This window comes from Schistocerca nitens, chromosome 10 (assembly GCF_023898315.1).
Source record: "Schistocerca nitens isolate TAMUIC-IGC-003100 chromosome 10, iqSchNite1.1, whole genome shotgun sequence".
NCBI lineage: Eukaryota > Metazoa > Arthropoda > Insecta > Orthoptera > Acrididae > Schistocerca > Schistocerca nitens.
In genome coordinates this window covers 74,361,824-74,378,955 of record NC_064623.1, presented here as the reverse complement: position 1 = coordinate 74,378,955, position 17,132 = coordinate 74,361,824, and the positions used below count along the sequence as shown (strand labels likewise).

At 43.7% G+C, this 17,132-nt stretch overlaps 1 protein-coding gene across 1 annotated transcript in view; it reads left to right on the top strand.

The window, feature by feature from the left end:
* The window catches only part of LOC126209884 (brachyurin-like), a 139,422-nt gene that overhangs the window by 18,657 nt on the left and 103,633 nt on the right, over positions 1-17,132 (top strand). The window contains exon 2 of the mRNA XM_049939008.1: positions 5,370-5,538. Within this exon, the coding sequence (XP_049794965.1) occupies positions 5,370-5,538 (169 nt within the window). The remainder of the gene's footprint in view (positions 1-5,369; positions 5,539-17,132) is intronic.

Below are 17,132 nucleotides of genomic sequence, written 5' to 3'. Positions count from 1 at the left end.
TTACACGAGTTAAACAGCTAGTCAATTCAGTGGTCTCCTTTACAAAAGTACTCGTCACACTATTCCGTCACAAATGCGAAACATGCCTCGCTGGTTTTCTAAGTTCGACCAGAATGTTTCACACACAGTTATCTTTCACACAGAACCACATAAAATTACCAAACGATCGCTGCGGCAGGTCGCTTTCTGTTAGTGACAACGTAACCGAATTTACGTCTCTAATTCTTCATTTTACGTACTATCTGAGAAAAGAGATCTAACGTCACGTGTTCGGAACAGTGGTTCAGAAGTGACTCTCCTAGGCAGTGCCCTTGTACATACAGTACCCCTCTCTCCTCATGGGAAGCTTTCAGTTCTGATTGGCTGTTGATCTGAACGAGCAATCGGAACATTCTTTATCGCGACAGAATCCTCTCTTATGCAATCAAAATTTAGAAAGTAAATTTACGTAAGCCAACTTTCAATTTATGACAGTGCTTTTTAATTATAAACCACTTAAAGTACGAAATAAATCCGAAATTAAATAGCAAAATTACTACGATCGCGGAATTGAAAAGCAGCTACAATCGCATAATAGTGGAAAGCCTTCAGGACCAGATGAGATACCTATAAGATTCTATAAAGATTATGCGAAAGAACTTGCTCCCATCAAGTAGTAATTTATCGTGGATCGCTGGAGCAACGAAAGGTACCTAAGGACTGGAAAAAAGCGCAGGTCATTCCCGTTTTTGAGAAAGGCCGTACGACAGATCCACACAGTTATAGACCTATATCGTTGACGTCAATCTGATGTAGAATTATGGAACATGTTTTATGCTCAAGAATTATGACGTTCTTGGAAAATGAACAGTTCCTCTATAAAAATCAACATGGAATCCGCAAACAGAGGTCCTGCGAAACTCAGCTCGCTCTGTTCCTCCATGAGATCCACAGCACAGTGGACAACGGCGCTCAGGCTGATGGCCGTGTTCCTTGACTTCAGTAAAGCATTTGACGCCGTCCCGCATTGCCGTTTAATGAAAAAAATAGGAGCTTATGGAGTATCGGAGCAGACCTTCGATTGGATTCAAGACATTCTTACAGATAGAACTTAACACGTCGCTCTTAACGGAACTAAATCGACAGGTGTAAAGGTAATATCTGGAGTACCAAAGGGAAGTGTGATAGCACCGTTGCTGTTTACAATATAGATAAATGGTTCAAATGGTTCAAATGGCTCTGAGCACTATGGGACTCAACTGCTGAGGTCATTAGTCCCCTAGAACTTAGAACTAGTTAAACCTAACTAACCTAAGGACATCACACACATCCATGCCCCAGGCAGGATTCGAACCTGCGACCGTAGCGGTCTCGCGGTTCCAGACTGCAGCGCCAGAACCGCGCGGCCACTTCGGCCGGCTATAGATAAATGATCTAGTAGAAAGCATCGGATGCTCTTTAAGGCTATTCGCAGATGATACCAAAGTAGCAATTCCAGAAATTAGTAAGAACTTGCAGAAAGACGTGCAGAGAATTAATGAATGGTGCAGACTCTGGCAGTTGGCCCTGAACACAAATAAATGTAACATATTGCGCATACATAGGAAAAGAAATCCACTACTGTACAGCTACACTATTGATGACAAATAGCTGGGGACAGCGTCTGCCGTAAAATATCTAGGGGAGACACATTAACTGGAATGACTATATAAAACAGATAGTGGGAAAGGCAGACACAAGACTCAGATTCATCGGAAGAATTTTAAGGAAATGTAACCACAAAGAAGTGACTTATAAGGCACTTGTTCGCCTGGTACTTGAGTACTGTTCATCTGTCTGACATCCCTATCAGGCAGGACTGATAGTGGAGATAGAGAAGATCCAACGAAGAGCGACGCGGTTCGTCACGGGATCATTTAGCTGACGAAAGAGCGTTAAGGAGATGCTAAACAAACTTCACTGGCAGACGCTACAAGGGAGACGTTGTGCATAACGGAGAGATTTACTACTGAAATTTCGGGACAGCACATTTCAGGAGGAATCAGACAAGATATTACTTCCCCCCCCCCCCCCCCCCATGTACCCCTACCCCAGCCGGGTAGGACGGAAACTCCGTCTGGGGGCTGGGTGTTGTGTTGCATTCATCGTCGTCGACACGCAAGCCACCCAATGTGGCATCAATTGAAAAGACTAGGTCCTGGTCATCAATGCTATACAATCATTTCATTTCACTTTTTTCTGGCAAATCGGGTTGTGCATTTGCTGTGTCGGATTATCAGCGTGGCGAGGTCACTTGTCCCACGTTGCGATGGATCTGCTTGGACTCTGCAGCTGCCACCCGCCATGTTTTGTGCCAAAGAGTGTCCATCAAATGATTGCGTTTGACTGGGGAAGTATGAACCTGAAATGAGACTTCAGAATAGTTGCAAATAAGATGGGCAGATAAATAATGGAAACTGATTGACTGTTGCTGCCTGAATAACTACAAAAATTAATTGGAAAGAATAACTGAAAGAAATTGGAAGATACACATATCCTGGGTAAAGTTTAACTGGTACTAATACACTACTGGCCATTAAAATTGCTACACCAAGAAGAAATGCAAATGATATTCATTGGACAAATATATTATACTAGAACTGACATGTGATTACATTTTCACCCAATTTGGGTGCTTAGATCCTGAGAAATCAGTAATCAGGACAACCACCTCTGGCCGTAATAACGGCCTTGATACGCCTGGGCATTGAGTCAAACAGAGCTTGGATGGCGTGTACAGGTACAGCTGCCCATGCAGCTTCAACACGATACCGCAGTTCATCAAGAGTAGTGACTGGCGTATTGTGACGAGCCAGTTGCTCGGCCACCATTGACCATACGTTTTCAATTGGTGAAAGATCTGGAGAATATGCTGGCCAGGGCAGCAGTCGAACATTTTCTGTATCCAGAAAGGCCCGTACAGGACCTGCAACATGCGGTCGAGCATTATCGTGCTGAAATGTAGTGTTTCGCAGGGATTGAATGAAGGGTAGAGCCACGGGTCGTAACACATCTGAAATGTAGCGTCCACTGTTCAAAGCGCCGTCAATGCGAACAAGAGGTGATCGAGACGTGTAACCAATGGCACCCCATACCATCACGCCGGGTGATACGCCAGTATGGCGATGACGAATACACGCTTCCAATGTGCGTTCACCGTGATATCGCCAAACACGGATGCGACCATCATTATGCTGTAAACAGAACCTGGATTCATCCGAAAAAACAACGTTTTGCCATTCGTACACCCAGGTTTGTCGTTGAGTACACCACCGCAGGCGCTCCTGTCTGTGATGCAGCGTCGAGAGTAACCGCAGCCGCGGTCTCCGAGCTGATAGTCCATGCTGCTGCAAATGTCGTCGAACTGTTCGTGCAGATGGTTGTTGTCTTGCGAACGTCCCCATCTGTTGACTCAGGGATCGAGACGTGGCTGCGCGATCCGTTACAGCCATGCGGATAAGATGCCTCTCATCTCGACTGCTAGTGATACGAGACCGTTGGGATCCAGCACGGCGTTCCGTATTACCCTCCTCAACCCATCGATTCCATATTCTGCTAACTGTCATTGGATCTCGACCAACGGGAGCAGCAATGTCGCGATACGATAAACCGCAATCGCGGTAAAGTACAATCCGACCTTTATCAAAGTGATGGTACGCATTTCTCCTCCTTACACGAGGCATCACAACAACGTTTCACCAGGCAACGCCGGTCAACTGCTGTTTGTGTATGAGAAATCGGTTGGAAACTTTCCTCATGTCAGCACGTTATAGGTGTCGCCACCGGCGCCAACTTTGTGTGAATGCTCTGAAAAGCTAATCATTTGCATATCACAGCATCTTCTTGCTGTCGGGTAAATTTGGCGTCTGCAGCACGTCATCTTCGTGGTGTAGCAATTTTAATGGCCAGTAGTGTATCAACAGACATTTAAGATAGATATTCATCATGTAAGTTACGTACTTCTTCACATTAATTCCATTGTGCGTACTCCTGATTATAGCAATGCGGGAGCGCTCGTCCGCTGCTCTTGTCTTGCAGGCCTCTCGTCGCGAGAAAAATGATGAACAGACAGGTGTGGTCAATGTGACTATCTGAATAAACTTCACTTTCACAATACCTTTTTATAGCACTTTTTAATGTATGCTTGAAATACACATTTTTAAACAATACTGGTATGATGGATCTCATCATGCGTCTGCCCACCACGACTTACTGAAACAAATAGTTGAAGGTACAGAAAGTAATCATTTAAAGAGCGTATCTCTTCTCCTTTTTTGTATCAAAACATGATCTCTGCCAAAAAACAACTCGTTAATTTACCTTTGGGTTTGTGTATATGTAGCTTACATGTATAAAAGGAAAAGAAGAAAGAAAAAATAATATGATCCATTACACTTTGTAAAGGCTGCGCATTCTATATATTATTATTGTTATTACTATTATAATTCTATAGATGTTCATTAAGGTGATAGTAGACATATGAATCGGGATCTTTTGATGTGTTTCGACTGAGATGCCTCAGTGGCTTCGAAAAAAAAAAGCACTCCGTCTTCAGGCCACGAGTGGCGTACCGGGACCATCCGACCGCCGTGTCATCCTCAGCTGAGGATGCGGATAGAACGGGCGAGGGGTCAGCACACCGCTCTGCCGGTCGTAAGATGGTATTCTTGACCGAAGTCGCTACTATTCGGTTGAGTAGCTCCTCAATTGGCATCACGAGGCTGAGTGCACCCCGAAAAATGGCAACAGCGCATGGCGGCCTGGATGGTCACCCACCCAAATGCCGAACACGCCCGACAGCGCTTAACTTCGGTTATCTCACGGGAACCGGTGTATCCACTGCGGCAAGAGCGTTGCCTCGCTTCGAAAAGCTTCTCTTTAAAAACAATAAAAAAAGCCGGAGTCACAAATTAAGTTCAGCAATACTCTCATACTGGGCTTGTTGGGATAATTTTGTGGGGGCTTTCACACACTAAGTCCGTTATGTGACCGCTAATACGAGATGATTTTTGTCTTTTAACAAATGTTAGTAACGTTAGACACAATTTCTAAAAAGGAAGCAGAAAGTGAAAACAGGCATAGCACTATATGAACTGACAGAGTAAATATGAACGAACTGAATGGTATAAAAATGTAGAAATAATTTCAAACGACTTTATGTTATAACCAGAAGTGTATGTAATGTTACACCACAACCAATTTTCATTTGTGAATTTTTGTTTTATTATAGCGAACAAAGAGCCTTCCGTGTGTACGTATCAATCAGATGTAGGTTCTGTGTTGGCAGTGTATCTCAATGAACGGCCGAAGAGTTCAACAAAACTGTACGACAGAGTGACGTCTCGTTTTAGGCACACAGTCGCAACATGCACAGGGCAATCCGCGTATCATCGAAGGCAAGGCGGCGGCGCGCGGCCAGTTCCCACACCAGGCCCTCGTCGTCGCAGACGATCACTTCATATGCGGCGGATCGCTCATCACGAAGACTGCAGTGCTGACCGCCGGCTACTGCACGGTCGGGTGAGTGGCAGCGGCAGGCGGCAGCTGGGCTGGCACAGCGCAGGTGGCGCAGCCTTATGGGCCAGTGTCTCATCTCGGGTGTTGCAAATGTATGCTCGTTTGGGAGAATTGCGTCCTACGTTACACTTTAATAAGCTGTTGTTTCCTGTACTCACAGCTGTGATTTCAATACTTTGGTATGTAAATATTGTTGTTGTTGTGGTCTTCAGGCCTGAGACCGGTTTGATGCAGCTCTCCATGCTACTCTATCCTGTGCAAGCTTCTTCATCTCCCAGTACGTACTGGAGCCTACATCCTTCTGATTCGTGTATTCATCTCATGGTCTCCCTCTACGATTTTTACCCTCCACGCTGCCCTCCAGTACTAAATTGGTCATTCCTTGATGCCTCAGAACATGCCCTACCAACCGATCCCTACTTCTAGACAAGTTGTGCCACAAACTCCTCTTCTCCCCAATTCTATCAATACCTCCTCATTAGTTATGTGATCTACCCATCTAATCTGCAGCATTCTTCTGTAGCTCTCTTCTTGTATAAACTATTTATTGTCCACGTTTCACTTCCATACATGGCTACTCTCCGTTCAAATACGTTCAGAAACGACTTCCTGACACTTAAATCAATACTCGATGTTAACAAATTTCTCTTCTTCAGAAACACTTTCCTTGCCCTTGCCAGTCTACATTTCATATCCTCTCTACTTCGACCATCATTAGTTATTTTGCTCCCCAAATAGCAAAACTCCTTTACTACTTTAAGTGTCTCATTTCCTAATCTAATTCCCTCAGCATCACCCGACTTAATTCGACTACATTCCATTATCCTCGTTTTGCTTTTGTTGATCTTCATCTTATACGCTCCTTTCAAGACACTGTCCATTCCGTTCAACTGCTCTTCCAAGTCCTTTGCTGTTTCTGACAGAATTGCAATATCATAGGCGAACCGCAAAGTTTTCATTTCTTCTCCATGGACTTTAATACCTACTCCGAACTTTTCTTTTGTTTCCTTTACTGCTTGCTCAATATACAGATTGAATAACATCGGGGAGAGGCTACAACCCTGTCTCACTCCCTTCCCAACCACTGCTCCCCTTTCATGTCCCTCGACTCTTATAACTGCCAGCTCCTTTCTGTAGAAATTGTAAATAACCTTTCGCTCCCTGTATTTTACCCCTGCCACCTTCAGAATTTGAAAGAGAGTATTCCAATCAACATTGTCAAAAGCTTTCTCTATGTCTACAAATGCTAGAAACGTAGGTTTGCCTTTCCTTAATCTTTCTTCTACGATAAGTCGTAGGGTCAGTACAGCCTTACGTGTTCCAACATTTCTACGGAATCCAAACTGATCTTCCCCGAGGTCGGCTTCTACCAGTTTTTCCATTCGTCTGTAAGGAATTCGCGTTAGTATTTTGCAGCCGTGACTTATTAAACTGATAGTTCGGTAATTTTCACATCTGTCAACAAACAAATATTATGTGTGATTGTCACTGGAAACGGAAGTGCAAAGTACCAGGTTTACCGAATTGAAATGAGCATTAAGATACCAATGTGTCGATAGCGAACTATTGTTGTGAACGAGCCTTAATTTTTTTTGTTTGGTTGGTATGACATCTGTCAAAGATATTTAGTATACATCAAGTAATGGAACAAACAACATCATATGTTTTCATCGTGTTAACAATGACGAATTTTGTACAAGAACGTGATGATTTGCGGAAAGCATTAATTTTTTGTTTTCATTTGAAAAAAAAAATGCTGCAGAGTCGCATCAAATGCTCTATCAGAAGGAACATGCAAAAGATGGTTTCAATGGTTCAGAAATAATGATTTTGATGTAAGAAATGAAGAACGTGGAAGACCACCAAAAAAGTTCGAAGACGCCGAATTGCAAGCAATATTGGATGAAGATGATACTTTGAGTCAGAAGAAAATGTCAGCAATGCTAAATGTTGCACAACAAACAATTTCTGACCGTTTGAAAGCTATGGGGAAGATCAAAAAGTGTGGAAAATGGGTGCCACATGAATTGAATGAAAGACAGTTGGAAAACCGAAAAACAATTTGTCAAATTTTGCTTCAAAGACATGAAAGAAAATCAGTTTTGCATCGAATTGTTACTAGCGTTGAAAAATGGATTTATTTTAAGAATCCTAAACGGGAAAAGTCATGGGTTAATCCGGGATAACCATCAACATCGACTGCAAAACCAGATCGATTCGGCGAGAAGACAATGCTCTGTGTTTGGTGGGATCAGAAAGGTGTGGTGTATCATGAGCTTCTAAAACCCGGTGAAACTGTGAATACTAATCGCTACAGACAACAAATGATCAATTTGAACTATTCATTGATCGAAAAAAGACCAGAATGGGCATGAAGTCATGGCAAAGTAACTTTTTTACACGACACCACACCTGCACACAAAGCAAAGCTGGTTCAGGATACAATCAAAACACTTGGCTGGAAGCTGCTACCCCACCCGCCGTATTCACCAGACTTGGCGCCTTCCCACTACCATTTGTTTTTCATCAATGGGACACGCATTGGTTGAGGAACTCTTCGATTCCTACGACGAAGTCGAAAATTCGGTGTCTGATTGGTTTGCTTCAAAAGACGAACATTTCTATTGGCGTGGTGTCCACAAATTGCCAGAAAGGTGGTCAAAATGTATAGAAAGCAATAGTCAGTACTTTGAATAAAATATTTTTACTTTTTCAAAATTAGTGTTTCATTTTCACAAAACAAAAAAAAAAAAAAATACGCTCATTTCATACCGGTACAACTGGTAAATTGCAAAGTAGTGAAACACTTCCTGTTCATCAATGAAGCTGACAGTACTGTTTGTGGTGCATAATTTAGCTTTCGACATGGATGACGATCCGACACTCTCACTCCAGTTAACAAACTGCCTATTGGCTTCTGTGTCGGGTTCTTCGGCAGACGTTCATCTGATGATTTTACTGACGTTTCGCCAGCACGAGTGGCTGGCATTGTCAGAGCTTCACCCTCCGTTGCCGGTGGTGAACTGGAGCCGAGCTCTCGGCCGCAGAGTATATTTACCTGGCACGCCAACGTCCGAGGGCTTCTCCGCTGTCATTTCCGGTGCAGTTCTCCTCTTGCTACCTGCGATGGTCGTTCGCTGCATTACGGGAAGCCAGGATCCGTTTACCTTAAGGCTTTCCTCTTTCTTGTTGAAACTGTTCGCGTGTCTTTATATTTCTACGACTTCTCTGAACAAGCGGGTGTGACAGTGCTTCTGTACAGCCAGAACTTCCGTGTCGGCGAATTTTATTACGTGGTCGGTCTCACTCAGTGCGTGCTCTGCCACGGCCGATATCTTCACCCGCCCCAATCTGCAATGTCACTTATGTTCTTCGATCCTGGTGTTCACTGATCGTCCAGTCAATCTGACATAAACTTTTCCACTTGTGCATGGTATACGGTATGTTCCCGACATTACAAGTGGGTTTCTTTTCTCCTTTGCCTATCTAAGACAGTCTTTGATCTTCCTCGAGGGTTTGAAAATCGTCTTTACGCCGTGTTTGCGCAATACACGGCCGATTCCGTCCGTAACTCTCGGAATGTATGGCAGAAAGACCGTACCCGACCTTTCTATTTCTGATTCTGGAGGTGGTTTGATAGTTTGTGCAGGTCGGTTTTTGATACACGCTGTGTCCCAGGTTCTCGTCATCCCTTGAGACCAGCACATCTACAAACGGCAGTTTTTTGTCTTTTTCTACTTCCATGGTAAATTTTATGTCAGCATGGAGGCTGTTCAAGTGTCTTAGGAAGTCACCGAGCTCCACATGGCTCCACACCACGAAAGTATCATCGACGTATCTGTACATCACCTTAGGTTTGCAAGTCGTCAAGCCCAGTGCCTCTGCTTCGAAATGTTCCATGAAGAAGTTGGCCACCAGTGGACTAAGAGGACTACCCATGGCGACGCCTTCCGGAGCTGTTTGTAGAAATTGTCATTCCACGTGAAATTGCTCGTGGTGAGGCATGCATGGAAGAGCTTTGTGATGTCTTGCGGGAAAATGAAACCCATGTGATCCAGAGCGTCACTGAGTGGCACTTTCGTAAACAAAGAAACAACATCAAAGCTGACCAGGATGTAGTTTGCTGAAAGTTTCAGTTTCTTCAGCTTCTCAGTGAAATGTCCTGAGTCCTTTATCTATGTGTCGGTCTTCCCCAAGTGCGGCTGGAGCAGAGAGGCGAAGTGTTTTGCCAGTTTATATGTCGGTGAGCCAGGAGCGCGGTTTTAGTGGAACGTTGTTCTTATGGATCTTAGGTAATCCATACAGCCGAGGTGGTAGGGCTTCGGTGTTGCGCAGGTATCTCTGTATGTCCGCCGGCAGAGAAGACGCCTTGATTAACCGATTCGTATTCCGTGTGATACGCTGGACAATGGGTTCTCCACAAATTATATTAGAAGTGTAACAGAGCCAAACACTCAGCAAAGTAAGGAATCAGAAAAAGAAATAGTTGGGTACGGTCTTTCTGCCATACATTCCAAGAGTGACGGACGGAATCTGTCGTGTATTATGCAAACCCGGCCTAAAGACGATTTTGAAACCGACCAGGAAGATCAAAGAGTGTCTTAGATCGGCAAAGGAGAAAAGAGACCCACTTGCAATGTCGGGAATATACCGTATACCATGCACATGCGGAAAAGTTTATGTCGGAATGACTGGACGATCAACCAACACCAGGATCAAAGAAAATAAGCGACATTGCAGGTTGGGGCAGGTGGAGAAATCGGCCGTGGCAGAGCACGCACTGAGTGAGACCGACCACGTAATAAAATTCGCCGACACGGAAGTTCTGGCTGTAGAGAAGCACTATCACACGCGCTTGTTCAGAGAAGCTGTAGAAATACAAAAACACGCGAACAGCTTCAACAAGAAAGAGGAAAGCCTTAAGGTAAACGGATCCTGGCTTCCCGTAATGCAGCGAACGACCGTCGCAGGTAGCAAGAGGAGAACCGCACCGGAAATGACCGAGGAGAAGCCCTCGGATGTTGGCGCGCCAGGTGCATATAGTCTGCGGCCGAGAGCTCGGCCCCAGTTCACCACCGGCAACGGAGGGTGAAGCTCTGACAATGCCAGCCACTCGTGCTGGCGAAACGTCAGTAAAATCATCAGATGAACGTCGGCCGAAGAACCCGAGACAGAAGCCAATAGGCAATTTGTCAAGAACTGGCCACGAAAGCGTTAACAATTTTGACCTCCAATTAAGTTTGTTCAAAGTTAAAATCGACGGTACTTAACACTGATGACTACCTATCGGCGGGAACAGGAAAAAATAGTTTTATTTTAGCGCATTATTTGGTGTAATTTCTTATCTAGTTGGGTGTCATTTTTTGCGAGTTTCGGTGCTGTTTTACTGCCGAATTAGATTTTTGATTTTACAGTTATTTTTGGCCAATTTTGATGTTATTTTATTCCTTACTTCTCTTCATTTTCTGGCAATTTGAGTTTTTTTGCCAAATTCGGTATTGCTTTTTTCCAAACTCGGTGTTACATTACCATTTTCGTGCCTTTTTTCCAATTTTAATGTTACAGTTTTTCCTTTTCGATGTTCTTTTTCAAATTCGTAGTAATTTGTATCTAAATTCGGTGTTTTTTGCCACATACGTTGTTATCTTCCTACGAAAATCGATACTACTTCTTTTTGTGATTTGGTGTTACCTTTTTCTGCCAAATTGTGTTTCTTTTGTCAAACTCTATGCAATTTTGGCCAAGTCCGATGTTTTTTGCTAATTTTGGTGTGTTTATTACCGAGTTCGATATATTTTTTTACTAATTTTGTTGTTATTTTTGTCAATTTCCTTGTTGTTTTTTTGCCAATTTCCTTGTTATTGTTTTGCCAAATTCTGCGTTATTTCTTGCCAAATTCGTTGCGCCTTGTTTTAGAAATTGGATTTTATTTGTGCCACTTTCGATGTTATTTTCTTGCCAAGCTTGGTGTTCTTCTTTTTGCCGATTTCGGTGCTATTTTTGAAGTCACGTCATAGTTCTTTACGTGGGAGATGTACTATTAATCCAACATTGTATATGAAGCTCACACGGAAAATATGCAAAATAAATTGTCAGTATTCAATAATTATCAGTTACTTATATTGTTTCACTGTCGTTCTCAGATTTGTAACGTTTTTCATTCGGAAAAATGACAAATTTTATGGTATTTCGTAAAACTCACCGATTTCGCGCTTACCTAAAACTGTCAATTACGATTTATCGGATACGCGCAGTTTTCCTGTCCCTACTGTGAGGTAACGGGTGAGTCGTGGCGCCCTGAAAGTTCGGAGGAAGCAGTGGTCGCACGGGCCGCTCGGCAGGCCGACCACATGGAGCCAGACGCTGGCCGAAGCAAGAGGGGTCCAGCGGCAGCGTGGCTGGGAATTCCATGGTGACGCTGTGTCGGTGAAGGAGACATGCTGGGAGTACCCAAGATGGCCGACTTTGTGAAACTTTATTGGCAGACATTCCAAGGTTCGTATAGAAATTACACTACTGGCCATTAAAATTGCTACACCAAGAAGAAATGCAGATGATAAACGGGTATTCATTGGACAAATATACTAGAACTGACATGTGATTACATTTTCACGCAATTTGGGTGCATAGATCCTGAGAAATCAGTACCCAGAACAACCACCTCTGGCCGTAATAACGGCCTTGATACGCCTGAGCATTGAGTCAAACAGAGCTTGGATTGCGTGTACAGGTACAGTCGCCCATGCAGCTTCAACACGATACCGCAGTTCATCAAAAGTGGTGGCTGGCGTGTTGTGACGATCCAGTTGCTCGGCCACCATTGACCAGACGTTTTCAGGTTGGTGTGAGATGTGGAGAATGTGCTGGCCAGGGCAGCAGTCGAACATTTTCTGTATCCAGAAAGGCCCGTACAGGACCTGCAGCAAGCGGTCGGGCATTATCCTGCTGAAATATAGGGTTTCGCAGGGATCGAATGAAGGGTAGAGCCACGTGCCATAACACATCTGAAATGTAACGTCCACTGTTCAAAGTGCCGTCAGTGTGAACAAGAGGTGACCGGGACGTATAACCAATGGCATCACATACCATCACACCGGGTGATACGCCAGTATGGCGATGACGAATACATGCTTCCATGTGCGTTCACCGCGATGTCGCCAAACACGGATGCGACCATCATTATGCTGTAAACAGAACCTGGATTCATCCGAAAAAGTGACGTTTTGCCACTCGTACACCCAGGTTCGTCGTCGAGTACCCCATCGCAGGCGCTCTTGTCTGTGATGCAGCGTCAAGGGTAACCGCAGCCATGGTCTCCGAGTTGATAGTGCATGCTGCTGCAAACATCGTCGAACTGTTCGTGCAGATAGTTGTTGTCTTGCAAACGTCCCCATCTGTTGATTCATGGATCGAGACGTGGCTGCACGATCCGTTACAGCCATGCGGATAAGATGCCTGTCATCTCGACTGCTAGTGATACGAGGCCGTTGGGATCCAGCACAGCGTTTCTTATTATCCTCCTGAACCCACCGATTCCATATTCTGCTAACAGTCATTGGATCTCGACCAACGCGATCAGCAATGTTGCGATACGATAAACCGCAGTCGCGATAGGCTACAATCTGACCTTTATCAAAGTCGGAAACGATACGCATTTCTCCTCCTTACACGAGGCATTACAATAAAGTTTCACCAGCAACGCCGGTCAACTGCTGTTTGTGTATGAGAAATCGGTTGGAGACTTTCCTCATGTCATCACTTTGTAGGTGTCACCACCTGCGCCAACCTTTTGTGAATGCTCTGACAAGCTAATCAGTTGCATGTCACACCATCTGCTTCCTGTCGGTTAAATTTCACGTCTGTAGACGTCATCTTCGTGGTGTAGCAGTTTTAATGGCCAGTAGTGTAATAGTACCCAGAGGAATCATGACACCTCAAAACTGGTCGGAGACTTTCCTCATGTCATCACTTTGTAGGTGTCACCACCTGCGCCAACCTTATGTGAATGCTCTGACAAGCTAATCAGTTGCATGTCACACCATCTGCTTCCTGTTGGTTAAATTTCACGTCTGTAGACGTCATCTTCGTGGTGTAGCAATTTTAATGGCCAGTAGTGTAATAGTACCCAGAGGAATCATGACACCTCAAAAAGAAACATGTACATTACCATTATTTTCAGGACGATTCTGATTGTGTTATCAGATTTACAATGTCTTTATTAGTTAAAAGTTTAGTATCTGACTGTAAATTAGACAAGTAACACCCAGCAACGAATTTCCGAAATGAAAACGCTTCACCCGATTTCGTCGATCGACGTGTCTTTAGTGAGCCATTAGTGCAAACCTAAATTGGTATGAATTACAGGCATGTAACTTGAATGGTACATGAGTTACTGGAAGACAAAGTGGCCAATTACTATCGATTTCGTCAGGCCATAAGTACTCCACAGTTACAGTTAAAACTGTAGCACCATGCTTATGAATATATTTATTCGTCTATGTCTTTGTTTATATCCGATATGGAGAAATTTATTAAATATTTACTGTGTTTTAGAAAACACAGCGACATTAGGCTACTGGCCTACCTTTTGTTCTATTCCATTGATATATGTTTAATTTGTTTGTGTATCTAATAATGTGTGTTAGAGCGTGTTTATAGTCTGGCCATAGGAATATTTATTTAATTTCAAGTTGTTTAAATGTTACTCCAGCATTTCGAATGTTTCATTACGTTTGTGAGTGGGCGTTGGCTTGAAGACAGGGCAGAAGCACTCCAGTCAACCGCAGCGATCGTCTCCGGGGAGGAAACGAGGTAGTTATGAGCAGTGTGGCAGTTCTAGAGAGGACGAGAGAGGACACAAGAACTGCTGGACATGGCGGCGAGGTGGACGCAGAGTCGCGAGAGGGACTTGGACAGTGTGGAGCGGTTTACGCGTGCTCACGGCACATAGAAACATTTCGTAGTGCTGACTTGTGCATTTGTGAGATTTCCGTGGCTTCTACAGTGAAGATGTAGTGCATTTAGAAGTTAATATCTCGCGAGCTTTGTTGTTGTTCATAACTAATTACGTGCAGTAGGAATCTATTGTTTCCCTGTTATTCAACTTATATTTTATTTATTTGCAGGACCATCGACACCAATAAGTGTTTTGCAGAAATATACCGCATTCTCAAAAGTACTTCTACTATCGTACTCATTTAAAGTCTTCAAAATAGTACCTGCAGATTTTATTTAATTCCAATCTTCCATTTATAAATTTGTGTGTTACATTGATAATTCGCAACTGCCGGGTGATAGAAGCCTTCGACCATTCGATTTGGGTGTGTATTCTTATCATATACTGTAGACTCAGCAGTATTTGGCCTGTAAGGCCGCAACTACGTATCCCAGCCCCTAGACAACGAAACCAGCCAAAACTTTTAATATTGTAACGTTGAGTCAGAGGGAATGCAATTGAGGGCCACTTCATTTCATTTATTTTTGCAATCTCACCTATTGGTGAAGTCAGCTTCAGACATGTCAAATTAATTTTCCGCTCATGCAGTTACATTTTCTTGTTACACTGTGAAGCACAGCAATGTTTGTGGTTGACGGATTGCAACCACAGATACACTGAAACTGCTGATCAGCCGTAGTGTTTCATACCCTCGCCGGCCGGTGTGGCCGAGCGGTTCTAGGCGCTTCAGTCCGGAACCGCGCTACTGCTGCTGTCGCAGGTTCGAATCCTGCCTCGGGCATGGATGTGTGTGATGGCCTTAGGTTAGTTAGGTTTAAGTAGTTCTATGTTCTAGGGGACTGATGACCTCAGATGTTAAGTCCCATAGTGCTCAGAGCCATTTGAACCATTTTTTTTCACACCCTCAAGCTGAATCGAATTCACCTACCACGCACATAATGCGCCATTTTCTATGGAACAAATAATTAATAGCATTATGCTACATTGTATTTCAGTAACTGTGCATACTTACTACCATATCACTTTCAAAGTGGTTCCTTTATTTGTTGTTTAGGAACCTCACGTTGTCACAAGTCTTATTACAAATCTCCCCATCCCAAGTTGAGTGAAAAACTGGTAGCATGTGAAATGATACCTAACAAGCGGAACACACATACGCGCCACCACCGATTTCGTCAAAATTTATGGTGTGTGCATAGTGTGGCCAGAAATGAAAGTGGCAGAAACAGGAGCTAAAGATGATCGAGTGTTCCGAAAAAAAAAATTGAATTTTTGGTGCGGGTCAAGCGAAGCAACCGTCATGCGTGCTGTGTTGGTTTTCACGCAGCTGTTCGCCGACCGGAAAGAGTACAGCACACTAATCCAAGCGTCCAAGAGTCTTGGGGTCAAGTTCCTATGCGGAAACTTTTTTTTTCTATTCCCAGTTTTTGTATAAGCAGAAGTAATGCTCAATACATTATTTTCATTACTTTATAACAGGCAAAGGAAAACTTTCGATTGCAAATAAATTTCGAGGGAGGTATTGTAAGGACTACATGACAACATCGTGTATAAAATTAGATACGTTTATTATTTTAGAGTTTGATAATTGACACGTGATGGAATGATTTTCATCGTGACAAGAGGGGAAGCAGTAATTTTCGCGATGTCTTGTCGGTGTTTTATAATTACATGGTTGTTTTAAAGCTTCAACAGAGAAACAATACTCTCATTGTGTGATTGAATCCCGTCACTCGGTCCAGAGTTACCAAGCGAATGAGCTCTGCAGCCGTAGCTCACGTTGTCCCCAACGGCCGATGGTTCGACTTTACTTGCATCAGAAACCTAGTGTCCACGTGCAACTGCAGAGGGCTGCTCGAAGGTCAAAATGAAGGTAACGGAATATGAAGGCCTGTACGCTTTAATCATAATTCCTTCTTGGAATGTCAGTTGCGGAATCTTCGTAGACACTGTAAGTTAAAACATTTCTTAGAAAATATTTGCAGTTCCAAATTTTCCTTTGCGTTCCCTTCTTACGCCGTTTATGGAAAGATTAATCATTAAAACATATTGCGGATTACTGAGGTTTATTTGCAGTCTGTGTGTGTTTTTTTATGCAATATGTTTCACTTTCTTTTCCTGGTTTGCCCGTTATCTTCACTTGGAAGGCCTGCACTAAAGCTTTTCATGTCACTGTTTGCAAACTACACAAACAAGGTGGCAGACAGCTGAACAGCTTAATGTATATCCATTATTACACTCCTGGAAATTGAAATAAGAACACCGTGAATTCATTGTCCCAGGAAGGGGAAACTTTATTGACACATTCCTGGGGTCAGATACATCACATGATCACACTGACAGAACCACAGGCACATAGACACAGGCAACAGAGCATGCACAATGTCGGCACTAGTACAGTGTATATCCACCTTTCGCAGCAATGCAGGCTGCTATTCTCCCATGGAGACGATCGTAGAGATGCTGGATGTAGTCCTGTGGAACGGCTTGCCATGCCATTTCCACCTGGCGCCTCAGTTGGACCAGCGTTCGTGCTGGACGTGCAGACCGCGTGAGACGACGCTTCATCCAGTCCCAAACATGCTCAATGGGGGACAGATCCGGAGATCTTGCTGGCAAGGGTAGTTGACTTACACCTTCT